This window comes from Crassostrea angulata, chromosome 8 (assembly GCF_025612915.1).
Source record: "Crassostrea angulata isolate pt1a10 chromosome 8, ASM2561291v2, whole genome shotgun sequence".
In the NCBI taxonomy this organism is placed as follows: Eukaryota; Metazoa; Mollusca; class Bivalvia; order Ostreida; family Ostreidae; genus Magallana; species Magallana angulata.
Window position 1 is genome coordinate 19505288 of NC_069118.1, and position 15599 is coordinate 19520886.

Below are 15599 nucleotides of genomic sequence, written 5' to 3' on the forward strand. Positions count from 1 at the left end.
TCACCCATTACCACCCCCCCCCCCCCCCCCCCCCCCCGAGCATCAATTTAGTCGACAAAACTGGCTAATGATTCATTCATGTTGGTCTTATGTAAGAATTCATTCTAGTTTATGATGGGATTATTTTTACAGGCTTCAGATGAGTTCGTAATACTTCTGGGTTTTGGGATCGTAGTAACAGTTCAGACAAGAGTCGTACAATAGGTCTAGATCGTCCTCATCCCTCCCGTCATCCTGTCTGAGTGAGGCGTATATCTGCTCCTGGGACTTGGAATCTACAGAATAAACATTGAATCTTGGTGACCAAATTCCAGAATGCATTCAGTAAATAAATGACCAAGTACCAATATTCACTAAGTAAAAAGATAATCAGAATTGCAAAAAGGAAAAATGGAAAATTTGACTAAACCAAAACCTGGCTCCGGGGCCATAAAGTTAAATGAGAACCCTTTTAATATTCCTTTTGTAAAAGTGAGACCGAGTCCAAAAGTGAGCTCGTCTAACATTTATGGCCCCTGGGCCTGTTATTAAACATGAAAAAAGAATTGTTTATCTTCTTAATCTTCTTTGTTAATCTTCGGAACACCGAGCAGCAGAGGTATGCCGTACCTTGTGGTGGAATGTTTTTGCGTGGAGATAAGGAGCAGCTGGATAAATCCTCGATGGAATCCGACGGATGACCTCCAGGGAACACAATGGGTGGACTAAAAGCACCGCTCCAGTCCCTGAACCACAAAAAACAAACAAGGTAAAATTTTAAATCATGCAGTGTCATTCTTGGTTTGTTCCCGTTTTGCACACATTTGAAAATTAGGTATCGAAGAAATGTGTGCGAAACGGGAATTTGACCAGGTGAGATAATTGCTTAATTGCTATAGTCTATATCTCAATTCCTGCGAGGGCAATTGACAATAAAATAAATAAAACATATCTATTCACAATTGAAATTTACATGTATTTTATGTTACAATATAACTTGCATAAAAGCACATTTACATAATAATTGACATCCATATTCATGGATTTGATTTCAAACATCAATTTGGTCATGAACAATTGCATTATTTTTTTTAAACAAGAAAGATTATTTGCAAAAGTGTTGAATATGTGGCGCCTTTGTTTAACTTACTGCCGATAGGAAGTACATGTACATGCTAAAAGTTTGAAGAGAAAATATCATATGTTAATATTTAATTATTGCTTTTGCTGACATAAATGGAAGAAATATGTCTAGTGAAAATGCTGCTAAATATTTTTCATTTATGTTGTTATATCTTGAACAATCGAAGAAAATAGACAAACTGTATGATGATAAATGTGCAATTTTATATGCATGCTTCAAAAACTGTATAGATTATTTAACAAAACCTATCAAATGTATTCCTAATTCATGCATTTTCAACCTTTTTCAGTTTGAGGTATATCGCATCAATATTAAAATATCATTTTTGTCTGATTTTTTATGAATTTAACCTCTGATTTGAAAAACTAGAAAGTGACCCTCCATATACTAAAGCGGTGATGTCATAAGAACTACTGTCAAGGTCGCTACTTCAAACATTGAAATATTTTGTGATAAAGATCTGTTTTCTTTCATAATATTCTTTCTGTTGATACCAAACAATCAATCATAAACATGCGTTTTACATAATTTGCAACTCAATTGTAAAAAGAGACACGGAGTACCCCATATGACTGTCTATGTAGTTTTCCCCTTCATCATATAATTATCCATTGAATCAGCTTCCAATTGGCTTTAGACCAGTAATTTTTCCTAATTCATTTGGTTTTTATATTTAAGGTAAATGGACAAAAATGTAAAAGTCAATTCATCTAATCTAATCATTATTTTTTTATCAGACTTTTTAAATATATCATTATCTTTATTTTATCAAACAAAAAAAAATAGTGATAGTTATTAGTTATTAGACCTAAAACACAACAAAATATCTGTATTCTTCTTGTTTTATCGTTAAGGCACTGATAAAACACAGGTAAAAATCCAGGTAAAATCTTTGATCGAAAGCAGACTATAATTGCTATCATAACACAATTCACTCCTATTGTTCTATACCCAATTATCAAATCAAATCCATGAGTGTGTTACAAGTCTACCATTACTTGCTTTGAAGTTCTGGGCAGGTTGTTTAATTAAAGAAGTGTCAAAATAAAATGAGTGTTATTTTGAGTGGACTATCATTTTTGTCAACAAAGGTATACAGATGTATTTTTATCTATGAACACAAGACATACCGTGGATTAGAAGATGTGAGGGTATCAGTGCTCACTGCTAACTTCATTTCTGTGGGCTACGAAATAGATATCATATCACATAATAAATGCACTTGAAAGACATGCAATGAAAATCATTCGTTTTTCAGAGATATGAATGAACACCTCAACAACTATCACATATTAAATGCACTGGATATGCAGTGAATATTATTCTTTTTTCAAAGAACATGAAGATATAAATGATTACTTTAACAATATCAACATTCACATGATTCATTAAACATAACGTGAATTTTTTGAGTTTCTTGTTGAGTTTTTGATACAGTAAGCTGCTTACAGGTGCTTGCCAGGTGCTGTCTTCATCACTGGTCAGGGTCAAGGTCGGAGAGAAATCGTACAGGTTTCTGTGATTATTGTCCACTTCCCTGGGGGAGGGGTTAGGGGGCGTTTTATTGCTGATAGCACCTGCTGGGGATGGGGGAACTAGTTTACGGGGAGACTCGCTGGCGGAAATATCCTCGTAATCTTCCTCTGTCTGCCGCTTCATGCTGGCAAACATTCCATTTTCAAAAGAATCGGTAATGTCCTCCATTTTAAAATTGATTGCACTGTATTTGGTAAAATCGTAGGGCTTCTGTAAGAAGTTCAATGCAAACAATGATTACACAATTTTGTACAGTCATGTAGCAGAGCTGGTTACTTTTAATCTCAAAAAGTCAACTTATAAAGAAAAACTTCCATCACCATAGTTTCATTTTATTCAGGGGGTATAAAATTTGTGGATAATGGTTTCACTGATATATTCTTCAATATGATTCTCACTTTGTTGAAATTTTTTTTTTGTGGATGGACTCAATAATGAAATAATCAAATTTAGTGACCAAAAATAATGATAAAACTTCAGAATCAACTTGGTCCAGTACTGTATCAATTTATGCAGCTCCAAAAAAAAAGATTTTTTTTATAAGAGGAAATAATGAAAATGATGTTTTTTAAGCATCAGTAGACAAAAAATATGTATGCACTTAAAAAACATGAATCTAACAAACTCGGCATACATGGATCTGATTTTACCTCTGAAGACTTTATCACAGACAGACGGACATCGTCCTTTGGAATCTCCTTCACAGATTTCCGACTCATCCTTGAAACACTTCGATTAGTCACATTCCCGTTCATCAAATCCGAGCGATGAGTAGGAAGCTGTGAGCTGATGTGAAGCTCGGGACTGTCCGCAGATTTTGGCGTGTGATTGGCTGAAAGGTCTATTTTATCCTTCCTAGATGGTTTGGGAACATTTTTACTACACTTGGGACTACCAGTACTTGAAGCACTATTTTTTACACTAGAAATGCCCTGAGACTTTGCACTTGTAGGCCTTGGAACATTGTGGTGTCTACTGGAACCACTTTGTGGTCTACTAGTAGTACCGCTGGTTGGACGGCTGGTGCTACCACTTGTTGGTCTGCTTGTAGCGCCGCTCTGCGGTCGACTAGTAGAACCACTGTGGGGGCGGCTAGAAGAGCCACTGGTGGGGCGAGAACCAGGCACTTTTTTACGTCTCTGGGTCTCCTCATCCTCCAAGCTTGAATCACTGCTATGAACAAAGTCATGCTCCAGTCTTGGTCCTCTCTGTTGCTTGGCTTGTGATGTACTTGTGGATAGACTATGTAGCTGTAAGAAAATTCATTTAGTTCATAGACACTCTTAAATCAATACTTCATAGTTTAATCTTTAAAGAAATCATGTTCTTTGCAAATGTTGGATATTTTTTGCATAAATTAAGTTCCTTGATAAAAATACAGTAAAAATAAAAGATTTGCAATTTTGAACCAAAAACATGATTTGAGTGGGTATAATAATATGACTCTTTTATAGGTGGGGTTTTATTTTACAAACTATAGCAAATTAGACAACATCAAAAGAACTCAGTGGGTGTAATGGAATTTCTATGATGTTCCTACCCCAGAATCCTCCTCTGTCTCTGGCTGGAATGGAGAAACATGGCGCCGGGGAGCAGACTTTGGCTTGGACTCAAACATGTAAATTGGTTCATCATCTGATTCTGACTCTCTGTTTAGGAAAATATATACATGTTAGAAATTTGTATTAAAGACTAATACCCCCCCCCCCCCAAAAAAAAAAGGAATTCCCTATAATTTGAAGATTATCCTTCAGCTCTAGTTTCTGCCATTAAGCTTCAGGTTTTTTCTTCCCATCAGCAGGTGATACTACACATATTTAGGAATTTCCTTCCACCTGTCTGTCATGTGATACAGGGAGTCCCTCTCATAACCTTATACTTGTACATGCAATAATGTGAAATCGTTTAAATTTGTGGGGGCCAAGTTTCATTGATGGCAAGTTTTTTTTAACATGTAAGATGAAGATTATTTTGTGGATTCATTTTTATGAATAATGAATAAGATTTGTAGTTTTAAAATTTGTTGTGAATTAAAATTCATGTGAGAGGGGTACCCCCAAAATCCAGAGAAGTTAAGCTAACACAAATATTAATGATTCTACAATAACAATGAAAGGGTTTGCTCCCACCAGTTTGTTAAACTCAGGGATTAATCTAGGTTTTGGGGAAAACTACCCTCTCTGGAGAAATTGGGTAAGTCAGAGCCCTGCTGGGAAGACCAGAGGGTCGAAGACACATGGCTGAAATTGAATTTCAGCATTTTATGACTATTATGAGTACATACCTGTAAAATGCTCACACAATTCAAATGCTCACATAATTTACATATTCAACCCCATTTGGAGTAGCTATAATCACAATAAAAAGAAAAAAAAAATTTCAGCTTTTTATTATAGTAAAGGGGGAATTTTTCCTTATCAAAAGGGGAAAAGAGGAGATTCAGGGAAAATTTTCTCTTGGGGGGAAAAATACCGAATATCAGTAGTAAATATGCCCTAGATTAATCCCTGAAACTGCATGTAGATTATAGAGCAGTAAACCTTACTCTTCACAGTTACCCCTTTCCTCAGGTTGTCCCACTTACTCCTCACAATAACCCCCCTTCCTCAGGCTGTCCCACTTACTCCTCACAATAACCCCCTTCCTCAGGCTTTCCCACTTACTCCTCACAGTAACCCCCTTTCTCAGTCTGTCCAACTTACTCCTCACAGTAAACAATTTCCTCAACCAGTCCCACTTACTCATCACAATTAAGCCTTTCCTCAGCCTGTCCCACTTACTCCTCAGTAATCCCCCTTTCCTCAGCCTGTCCCACTTAATCCTCACAGTAATTCCTTTCCTCAGCCTGTCCCACTTAATCCTCACAGTAATTCCTTTCCTCAGCCTGTCCCACTTACTCCTCACAGTAAACAATTTCTTCAACCTGTCCTACTTACTCCTCACACTAAACCCTTTCCTCAGCCTGCCCCACTTACTCCTCAGTTATTCCCCTTTCCTCAGTCTGTCCTATTAACTCCTCAAAGTAAACCCTTTCCTCAGATGGTCCTACTTACTCCTCATAGTAAACCCTTTCTTCAGACTGTCCCATTTACTCCTGACAGTAACCCTTTTCCTCAGTCTGTCCTATTAACTCCTCACAGTAAACCTGTTCCTCAGACTGTCCTACTTACTCTTCATAGTAAACCCTTTCCTCAGCCTGTCCCATTTACTCCTGACAGTAAACCCTTTCTTCAGACTGTCCCATTTACTCCTGACAGTAACCCTTTTCCTCAGTCTGTCCTATTAACTCCTCACAGTAAACCTGTTCCTCAGACTGTCCTACTTACTCCTCATAGTAAACCCTTTCCTCAGCCTGTCCCATTTACTCCTGACAGTAAACCCTTTCTTCAGACTGTCCCATTTACTCCTGACAGTAATCCTTTTCCTCAGTCTGTCCTATTAACTCCTCACAGTAAACCTGTTCCTCAGACTGTCCTACTTACTCCTCACAAAAAACCCTTTCCTAAGACTGTCCTACTTACTGCTCATAGTAAACCCTTTCCTCAGACTGTCCCATTTACTCCTCACAGTAACCCCTTTCCTCAGCCTGTCCCACTTACTCCTCACAATAAACCCCTTTCCTCAGCCATGATCCACTTACTCCTCACAATTAACCCTTTCCTTAGCCCTGACCCACTTACTCCTCACAATTAACCCTTTCCTAAGCCCTGACCCACTTACTCCTCACTCTCCTGGTACTCCTCTATATACTGCTCCTCCTCGGCGTACTGTCCGCGTGGGCTAGGGTTCAGGGCCCTGATGATGCCAGCCAAGGAGTCGTCCATTATAGCTCCGTCCCCTTCATAGTCACCGCGATTGTACTCTGTCAAAGTATGCAAACTCCAGTCTTAGTACAGTTCTTTAGAGAAAGTCAAAAATAAGAACAGCATTTAAACTTTAATATAAAAATTTTAAAACAATGGAGGCTTCTATTTTTTTTAACATATACAATGATATGTTTCAAATATGCATTAACACAATTATAGAGCTTTTTGAAAGTTTGGAACTCCAGTCTTAGTCTTATACACAGTGATTTACAGTTTCTCACAAAAACCTTAGGTTTGAAATATCTTTTCCACAATGAAAATGTTAATGAAAAAAACAATCACTGTACAATGTACATGAATGTAACTTAAATGTAGATAAATAGATATGAAATATATATAATGTACATGTATAATTATAAACTCCTAACCTTTCTTATATGACTGTGACAGGGAGATTCCAGACTCAAATGCAAGGGAGGGAGAGCTGTCTTCCTCACTGCCCTTCCCCGGCGATTTCCCTTTGTTGCCGTGTTTTCTGATGAGCTCTGTGTCAGACACCAATCTCTGTCGCCGCCCATCCTCTGTCCCCCCAGAGTTGGAACTGTTGGGGGCTCTAGATGAACTGGTCCCACTTGCTGAGCTTATACCTTCATCTGTTCACAAAGTCAAAAGTAAATTGTGTTAAAACATGTAATTTTCATCTTGATAGTTCAAGACTTTAAATTAGTTAAAAGGGAAATGAAAAGATATTGGTATTTATTATTAATCATCATGCGTGTTTAATTGTCTTTTCTTGTATAATTTACATAATTAAACAGTTGCTTTTTGTAAAATTTTAAGTGAATATTTTAGTAAAAAAACCATGTTGATCTTAACTTTGAATTAAAACGCTGCCTATTCTACATCTATTTTAATTATTAGAACAACCAGACACTTAGACACAGCATTATGACAGGAGTTAATTGCTGATCTTATTAACCTTTCAAAGATCCAGCACTGGACACTCTGTCTTTATTGGCACTACTTGACCCGTTTTTGACCCGGATTCTCCTCCTCAGCCGGTCAGTGGAAGGTTCCCGGGGAGGGTGGGGCTGCACCAGTAGGTCAGGCTGGACATAATCTAAAAATAGACATAGTTACTTTAGAGCAGTCCCATACTTAAAAACAAAGTTTTGGGTCATTAGAGTTATCAAACATCCAAGAAAGAGCCTATTGTCATAATGCATGCCTAATTAACACTGAAGTCTTTGTGAGAAAAATGGTGAATAACAGAAATGAAAAATTTTAGACTACGTCTGACAAAAATGCTTTTACTAAAAAAAGCACAAAGAAAATGTTTTAAGTCACCTTTTTTGTGCAAAATCTAAGCTCAATGAAATAATAAATAAAAAAAAGAAATGAAGATCAAAGAAAACACTCCAAAAACCAGATTTTGATTCCCTTTCTGTTTTTCTGGCAGTAACTTTTCATGGTATGCTGACTTCATTATTAACTGTAGATGTATTTTAATTTGTGACTGGTCATTAATATATGGATTTTGTTATTGACTATAAATGTATTTACCTGCGTGACTGGCCATTATTATCTAGCCTGTGTAATTGACTATCAATGACCTTACCTATGTGACTGCCCATTACCTGGTTTGGGTGTTTTAACTGTAGATTGCATTTACCACTGATCCACTGATCAATGTAATTGACTGTAGATAGCCTTACCTATGCGACTGGCCATCTCCAAGTCCTGCTGGGTGGCAGGGTCAGAGAACTGGCGTCTGTGGGTGACAGCTCTATGGACTGTTTCTTGGGGTCTGTCCCCTCCCCCTCCGGTATCAAACCCTCCACCCTCCCGGGATAGGCTGTCTGACAGGTCTTGATATGTAGACTCTCCAGGATCTTAAACAATTTTACATTCTTTTTTTTGTAACTTTTATCAGATTTCTGCAGTATATATACACAGAAGATAATTCAAGTTAAAGTTTTAGTCACTATAAACTCAGAGAAATTGCAGATAACTGTATTTTTTTTTATAATGTTAAACTTTGGCATCATTGACATAAAATATTGTTCAATCTTGTATAGGTTCATATGTGAAGAGAATACATGTAGTTTCTGTAATACACACAATAGAATGGCAAATGGCTGAATCGTTTACTTGTTGAGATCTACCATTTATGGATCTAAACAACTTTACTTACCATCAGCTCTTGAAGTTGCACTTCTGTTACTTCTATTGGTGATGTTTCCCTGAAAGAAGACAGTCAAATTTAAAACAGCATGTCAGTAATAAAACTATAAATCTAAATCCTTACCAGGAAAACTCTGATTCATAAACAATTAAGACAGGCTCCTCAGCAGTAACCAGTAAATTACCAACCAAAAACCATTAAAGTACTTGTCACATATCACATTCTTTTACTATTCTGACATATTTATTCATCAATTTCATTCTGCCAAATTGCATAGTAAAATATTTACCAGTACTGTATTAAATAGAGATATCATAAAGATAATATCACAATGTTTACAAGGATTGAATCATCTGAACATTTCAGAAAGCTGCAGTGAATGTGAATTTAGATGGAATACTGGAGCATAGAGATTTTGCAGTACAATCATTGATAGTAAAATCAGTGTCATCAGTGTGTCTGTTTATATGTTTACATTATTGGGAGGAAAAGACAAGAAACTCTATTGCTAGTTTCTCTCAGTGTTATATATTGCTCCATATAAAACTACTTTTAATGTGACATCAAACAAAGGCATGGATTGTACAAAAGAGTAATTCAAAGGGAATTAACTCTGCTGTGCAGCAGTAGATGCTGTGCTTTTGAGTGACATTTAGCACAATGATTTACCCCCCAATTAAAGGATGTCATGGAGGCATGTCCACTGGAAAATGTCCTTCTCAATAACTTCAACAAAACATGAACAAAACTGGCTTGAGTTGAATCTTATCATTATTAAATTCATTACATTTAATTGATAGATCAATGGCAGATAAAGCAAACTGGCAAGAAACCTAACAGTATTTTTTTCTATATAAAGAAAATGACAACCCAACATTAAATGATAATGGTTTTTTTTTTCAAGCCTCACCTTGTTTTTGCCAGAGGTTGGGGCCCCTGGGACTTTAGTTCCAAATGCAATGTGGTACCCAGAGTCATTGAGAGAGGTTCTCCTTCCACTGGCATTCAGATCTTTAAAAAGGAACAAACAATTACTACATGTACTATAAAAAAGGAGATGGTCCTAAAATTCCAATAACTAATAATTCTAAGATGAATAACATTCTTTGATCTTTTTACATTATCTGCTTCAGTGGTGACAATTTTTATCCCTGGTTTGAAAATTATCTGTTTACCTATTTCTGTGGATAATCTAACAGAATTATCTCCTCCTTTTAATCTCTCTGCATGCTTGATCTTGGCCATGTTAAAGATCTGAGTCACAAACTGGACATCTGTTGCAAACTGGCACTGTTTGGGAATGGCCTCTAGTTCTCCTGTGTTACATGGCTCACACCCATATATCTCTGTAATTCAAATACATCTCTATATCAGTTCAATATGTGCACAACAGGAATGCATCGTCATCTGCTTGTAGATATGTGTATTGCCACATATTATAAATTTGCTCTGTTCTATGACAAGAACAAAAATTTCAATCTCAATGGAAATCCAAAGAGGGGGAATTTTTTTGCATAAAATGAAATTTAAACGTACATTAGTTATTTCAGTAATTCCAACAGAATAAGTTCACCTTCTCAAGTTCTGAATCATTTTGAGAAGTTTTTTCACCACCTTTATACCCCCTCCCAACAACATAATTTCCTCCTTAGGTATCTTATTTGGAAATTTTATCAAAAAATGCTTATTCTGTAATAACTCAAGTTGCTCTATTACAATACATAATCATAAAGAGGCTTCCATTCCACACCTTCATCCTCCGCGGTGTCTGGTGGCTGACTCTTCAGTGTAAATATCCGGCGGAGTTTACAGTTGGCTGACACACAGACAGACTCGATAGAGCGGTAGGTCTGGCCTCGCCATGTTTCTCCCACTATAGACACTAGGTCTACACAGAGGTTCAACCACTGAAAAACACAAGTAAAATTTTATGCATCCGTTACATATTATCGCATGAAATATATGTCAAGAAAAGGAAAAAATTGTATATTAGATTGACATTTGAAGTCCTATTACTTCCAGCAAGGCCACACAATGAGACAAACAGATGTAAAAAATATATTTCATGACATCTCTTCTTTAAGAGTGCAATTCATTGATTCTTCTCTATGTACATGCCGCTTGTCTTCATATGAAAAGAAGCCTCTTTTGGGAACATTAAAATTCCAACTGTATCATCTCACTAGCTGCTAATTTCTAACTGGCATTCAGTAAAATACTGTCCTAGTTTTTTTAAAACATGAAAGATATTGAAACAATGTAATACATGTATAGGTCTTGTTCCATCATATTTAGTTCAGCAGATATATAAAAAAAATTGACAATGTCTTTACGTTTTAATATGTCTGCATCTTGTTAAGAAATACAAACATGATATACAGGTAGATATGAACAGTTTAGTAGGAAGACCTCTTTACTCTCGCATAGGACACAAAGCCCCCAATGATACAACCTTAAAAACTGAATTGCTAAAGACTTTAAGAATTTCATTGTACCCCTCTTGCCTGATAAGTTTGTTGTGTAACCACCAACAAAATCAGGAAAGAAGAACCACCTCAAGATTCACAAAGGAAAAGCAATTAACCAATGCTGTTAATAATCCTTATGGACAAACATCACAAATTCATTCCTTCATATGACCAACATGTATTTTCAGTCTTATTCTGAAGGATAATAATACCATGTGCCTCCTGAGAATGGTGAGAGGAATACGAGCATGGAGCTCAGTAACATGGGTGTCCTTTTGTGCCGAGGAAAACATCAATCTTCTCTTGTTCTTCCTTTGATCGATAATTCTGTAAAATAAATGTGCATTCAAAATCTAACACAATACACGTACATCTGAACCACATTCACAAGTAAGCTCAACACACATTTTTAAAAATATTACACATATATGAGTAACGGTATCATTCTTCAAAATTGTTCAATTTGTGTACGAAAGAGCAATATGAAGAGCATTATGAAATTGAAGAAAAATGAAACATTTCTCACAGAAGTAAAATAATAGATTTTGGGGACAAAAAGTAAAACATACATGTACATATGAGTACCGGTAGATGCAATTTCCAAATAAATTACTGTTTAGGTAGCACTAAGCATGAATTAGAACTGAATATGATATAAATGAATCAGTAAAATGAAATGGTAGTCAAACATACAAACAGATGGATTGTAACCTTCACTGTTGTGATGAAGCATCCAAGGATTGAGATGACCTTTTTCTGTATGGTTAAAACCACTTACCCTATTTCAAACGAAAACTCTTTCCCCCTTGGTACAAACAGCTGAAAGACCAGGTATCTCTGCACAAGATTTGCTGAAAAAGAAAATCGTTGAATCATATTACTGCCAATACAGAATCAAACCTCATTTTTTTAATCTAATTCAAAAGTCAATAAAAAAAGAAAACCACGAAGTATCTGGGGACTCAGATATCATCTGACTGAAATACAATACTCAAAAAGAATTCCTACTCCTCTTTGATATGAGACCTACTTTTATTACTTTACAGTATCAGTATTGTTCGGTTCAAAAAATAATTTATGCAGTCAAACTAATTGGGACTGTTTAAAAACTTTGGGATATCAGTGTATTCAAGATATCAAGAGTAAATACTTAAAAAATAAGTGATTGGGACTTACAAATCACCTCAATAAAGAAAGTCCCTTACCTTTTGGTAGCTGCAACTTAGTCGTTGTGGTGGAGCCCTCCAAACAATACAGAAACCCCTTGACATCTTTCTCATATTCCCTTTTGATCCCACTGCCAACTTTCCAACCATGAGTGGGGTCTTTACCTTGTGCAGAGAAAATTTCAACAAAGGGTCCACCCTGCAACACAATTCCTCATAGCATTATCAAGCTGTCAAGACTAAGTACCTTAAAGTTTATAAGAAAATCTAATAATGGTCATGTACATGTACATTAATAAAAAATTATTTCAAGCACTTAAGGACTATAAACCAACCCAATTTTATGCTAACAAGTATTTAAACATCTTGTGATGTAGCCTTATGGTGGTCATCCTGGTAAAATCAAAATTCAAGACGAAACACAGATTTAAAAATGTTAAATGACTAAATTATAAATCTCTTATCTATAAAAGATACTGATAGAAATCTATGGATTTTACTCCTACTGATGGTGACCAAGGAAGTGAAGGGACGTAACTTTTGTAAAAAGTGGATTGAACTATACAATAATTGTGGCAACATGCATGCATGCAGATGGAGAATCAAGTTTAAGTTATGCAACTGTGACAGTCAGACCAGCTAGATCACTGGTGTTAGAAAGCTAACTTGGTAGAGAACCCGGCTAGAGATTATGGGGGCTTGGGTTGAAATCTTGGTCTGGTCCATCATTATTTCTAACACTAATTGTTACACAACTCTCTTCTTTCATTTAAAATTTTGCTATTATAGCAGTAGTTGTTCAATTGTCAAACTCCATATAAACTAATTTACCCATAATTAATATGCAAATCTAATCTCAATCAACAAAAGAATCTATGTGCATTTTTATGTAAATGAAGTACAGAGGAAATTCCAAATGACTCAGAAAATGTGGCATTGTTCCAAGAGTAATTTTATTCATTTTGTCCATCGTTTGCTTTTAAACAGTCTACACAATTTAAACATAAGTACACTTATATATGCAGGTCTTCATTTTCAGAGACCTGAAAGGGAAGCTTTCTCTCGAGTACATTTTATGCAAGCACCTGCCCCCTTACGTACTAAAAAGGTATGATAAAGTTTAAAACAAGGAAATATGGCAATTTGTTGTTGTTTGTTTACCTGATAGTCAGTTTTATACATGCTTGAGAGACATTTGGGTCTGATCCATGCAATGCATCGTTTTCTGTATGTCGTATTAAAGCTATGTCACAACTTCTGGAAAATTTTCAAAAGTCACAGAAGAAATCGAAGCCATATTGGTTGCTACTGAGCCTGTCAGGAATTTTGTCCAATCATAGAGGCGCTAACATTTTTCTAAACCCATCGGAACTCCTTTAGTCAATTCGTGAATAAGAATACCAAGCCCGAACATATTTCTTTAATCATACAGCTCTTGGTGCTTTAATTATTGCTGCTTTAAAATAAGATAAAAATTTAAAGTTCACCCATATTGTTGTTATTATACTATGGGTAAATTTGATTTGATTGAAACAGATGCCTCTGAGTAAAATGGCTGAAGTAGAAGGGATTTAAAATTTATAAACTGAAAAATAAAAACTATAATAATATATATATATATCAAAAATCCGTTCTTATATCAGTATATATACCTGTACGTAGCTATACTTGTATGCATATTCAAAATAGCGCCAGAAAAGCATAAGGATTTGTACAATGTATATGTCTACAAACTGCATTGCCTGATGATCGCACATTAATATTTTACCAAAATTTGCGATGTTTGTTAATTTTTAGAAGCGGCCGGATCAGCTATAGTGCTTCATGTATTTTTATAAAGTATCGTATTAAACCTTCGGTCTTAATTTGTGACTAAAATGATTTAATAATTAAAGTTGTCCACGGACTTGCACGGTTTTTAAAGCTAGTATGTGTCTACAGTACTGAATTGATCAACTTCATTTATCTACATAGTATTTGTTTACATTTCATTTGGTAAAATTGTTTTTCGGTAACCGAAATAAACCAAAATTTCTAAACAAAGCACAATTCTACAGTCATTCGTGGTGAAAGGTATTGTATTTTATATCGTATATTTTGAAATTATTAACTTTGATATTGGTTTCTGCATGTTTCTTTCGTGTTTCTACAGCGGACTGTTCTTAACTTTAGATTTCACAAAGGCATATATATATATATATATGGAGTAAATTATTTTTTTTATATAATTTCTTTTTTATCCCCATTTTATATGTCAATGAGACTTCATGGAAATACTAACATCTTTTATGCTAATATTTCTATAGGATTGTTTCTGCTTTTTAAGCTGCTGATACAAAATACCCTAGAGTGACCTGCAATGCATTAATTAAGTGGGGGTGTCACATGCACATTTTGACTGAATCACTATTACTAGGTATATCACAATTCCGAAGATAGATATTTATGTTGGTTCGAACTGTTTAAAATTACTGTTATAACGTACAAGTACATAATATTATTTTTGTTCATACCACTGTAATACAACTAACTAAAAGCATTCTTTTCCCATTTTCGTTGAGTATAAACTATTTTACTCAACTTTAAAATTTGAAATTGTACCTCGAAATTACTGGCCTGAGGCATTTACATTTCCACTATTCATTCTGTCATATTCTTTCTCGTCCTATTTTCATATTTATAGTCATTTTCATTATTCAAATTAAAGAAAATATCGCACATAATTAATTTTGAAATTCAAAATGATCATCATAAACCATGGATATAAAAGCATTCTATCTCTCTTTCTCCATTCCCTATCTCTCTTTTCTCCTTCTCAGGCTTAAGATGTACATATTATTAATATACAATGTATATAACATAAATATACATGACGCTAGTTGATCCATATTGCCAATATTGGGTTTTGATATTCATATTTCAGATACATTAAATGTATAGAGTATACTGAGATATACATTGTACGTACATGTAACAATTAACAGGCCTCTTTCAGAGCTGTGTACATGTACATTACAACAGGCATATGCTCAATGAGTTAGAATATTTTTACGCGGACATTCCATGATAAAAGGTTACTAATATTGAAAAATTGCTTCTTCTACTGACTAGGTAATCTCCATCTACTGAGGAAAGAGAGATTAATTAGTCTCCTTTTTTTAAGGGCATATCATCTCCTTAGTAAGTCAGATTATCCAAACAATATCATCATCCAAATTGTAAATGATAATATCCAAGTGGCTTTCCATCCATGCATTTAGTAAAAAGTCTATATATATTACATTTATTGTAATATTGAACATAAATTTTGTTGAA

General features: G+C 35.2%; 1 protein-coding gene across 1 annotated transcript; it reads right to left on the minus strand.

Annotated features, from left to right (window-relative positions):
- Positions 1-79: 79 nt before the first annotated feature.
- LOC128160176 (protein CFAP20DC-like) lies at positions 80-13634 on the minus strand. Its single transcript, XM_052823459.1, has 18 exons — positions 13446-13634; positions 12324-12483; positions 11897-11969; positions 11331-11445; positions 10401-10557; positions 9826-9996; positions 9561-9661; positions 8660-8708; positions 8181-8357; positions 7445-7585; positions 6894-7118; positions 6380-6521; positions 4200-4308; positions 3310-3909; positions 2573-2869; positions 2254-2309; positions 610-725; positions 80-275 (listed from the first exon to the last, which is right to left on the minus strand). Exons 1-18 carry the CDS (start codon positions 13464-13466, stop codon positions 136-138), a joined length of 2850 nt encoding a protein of 949 aa, XP_052679419.1. The 5' UTR covers positions 13467-13634; the 3' UTR covers positions 80-135.
- Positions 13635-15599: the final 1965 nt, after the last annotated feature.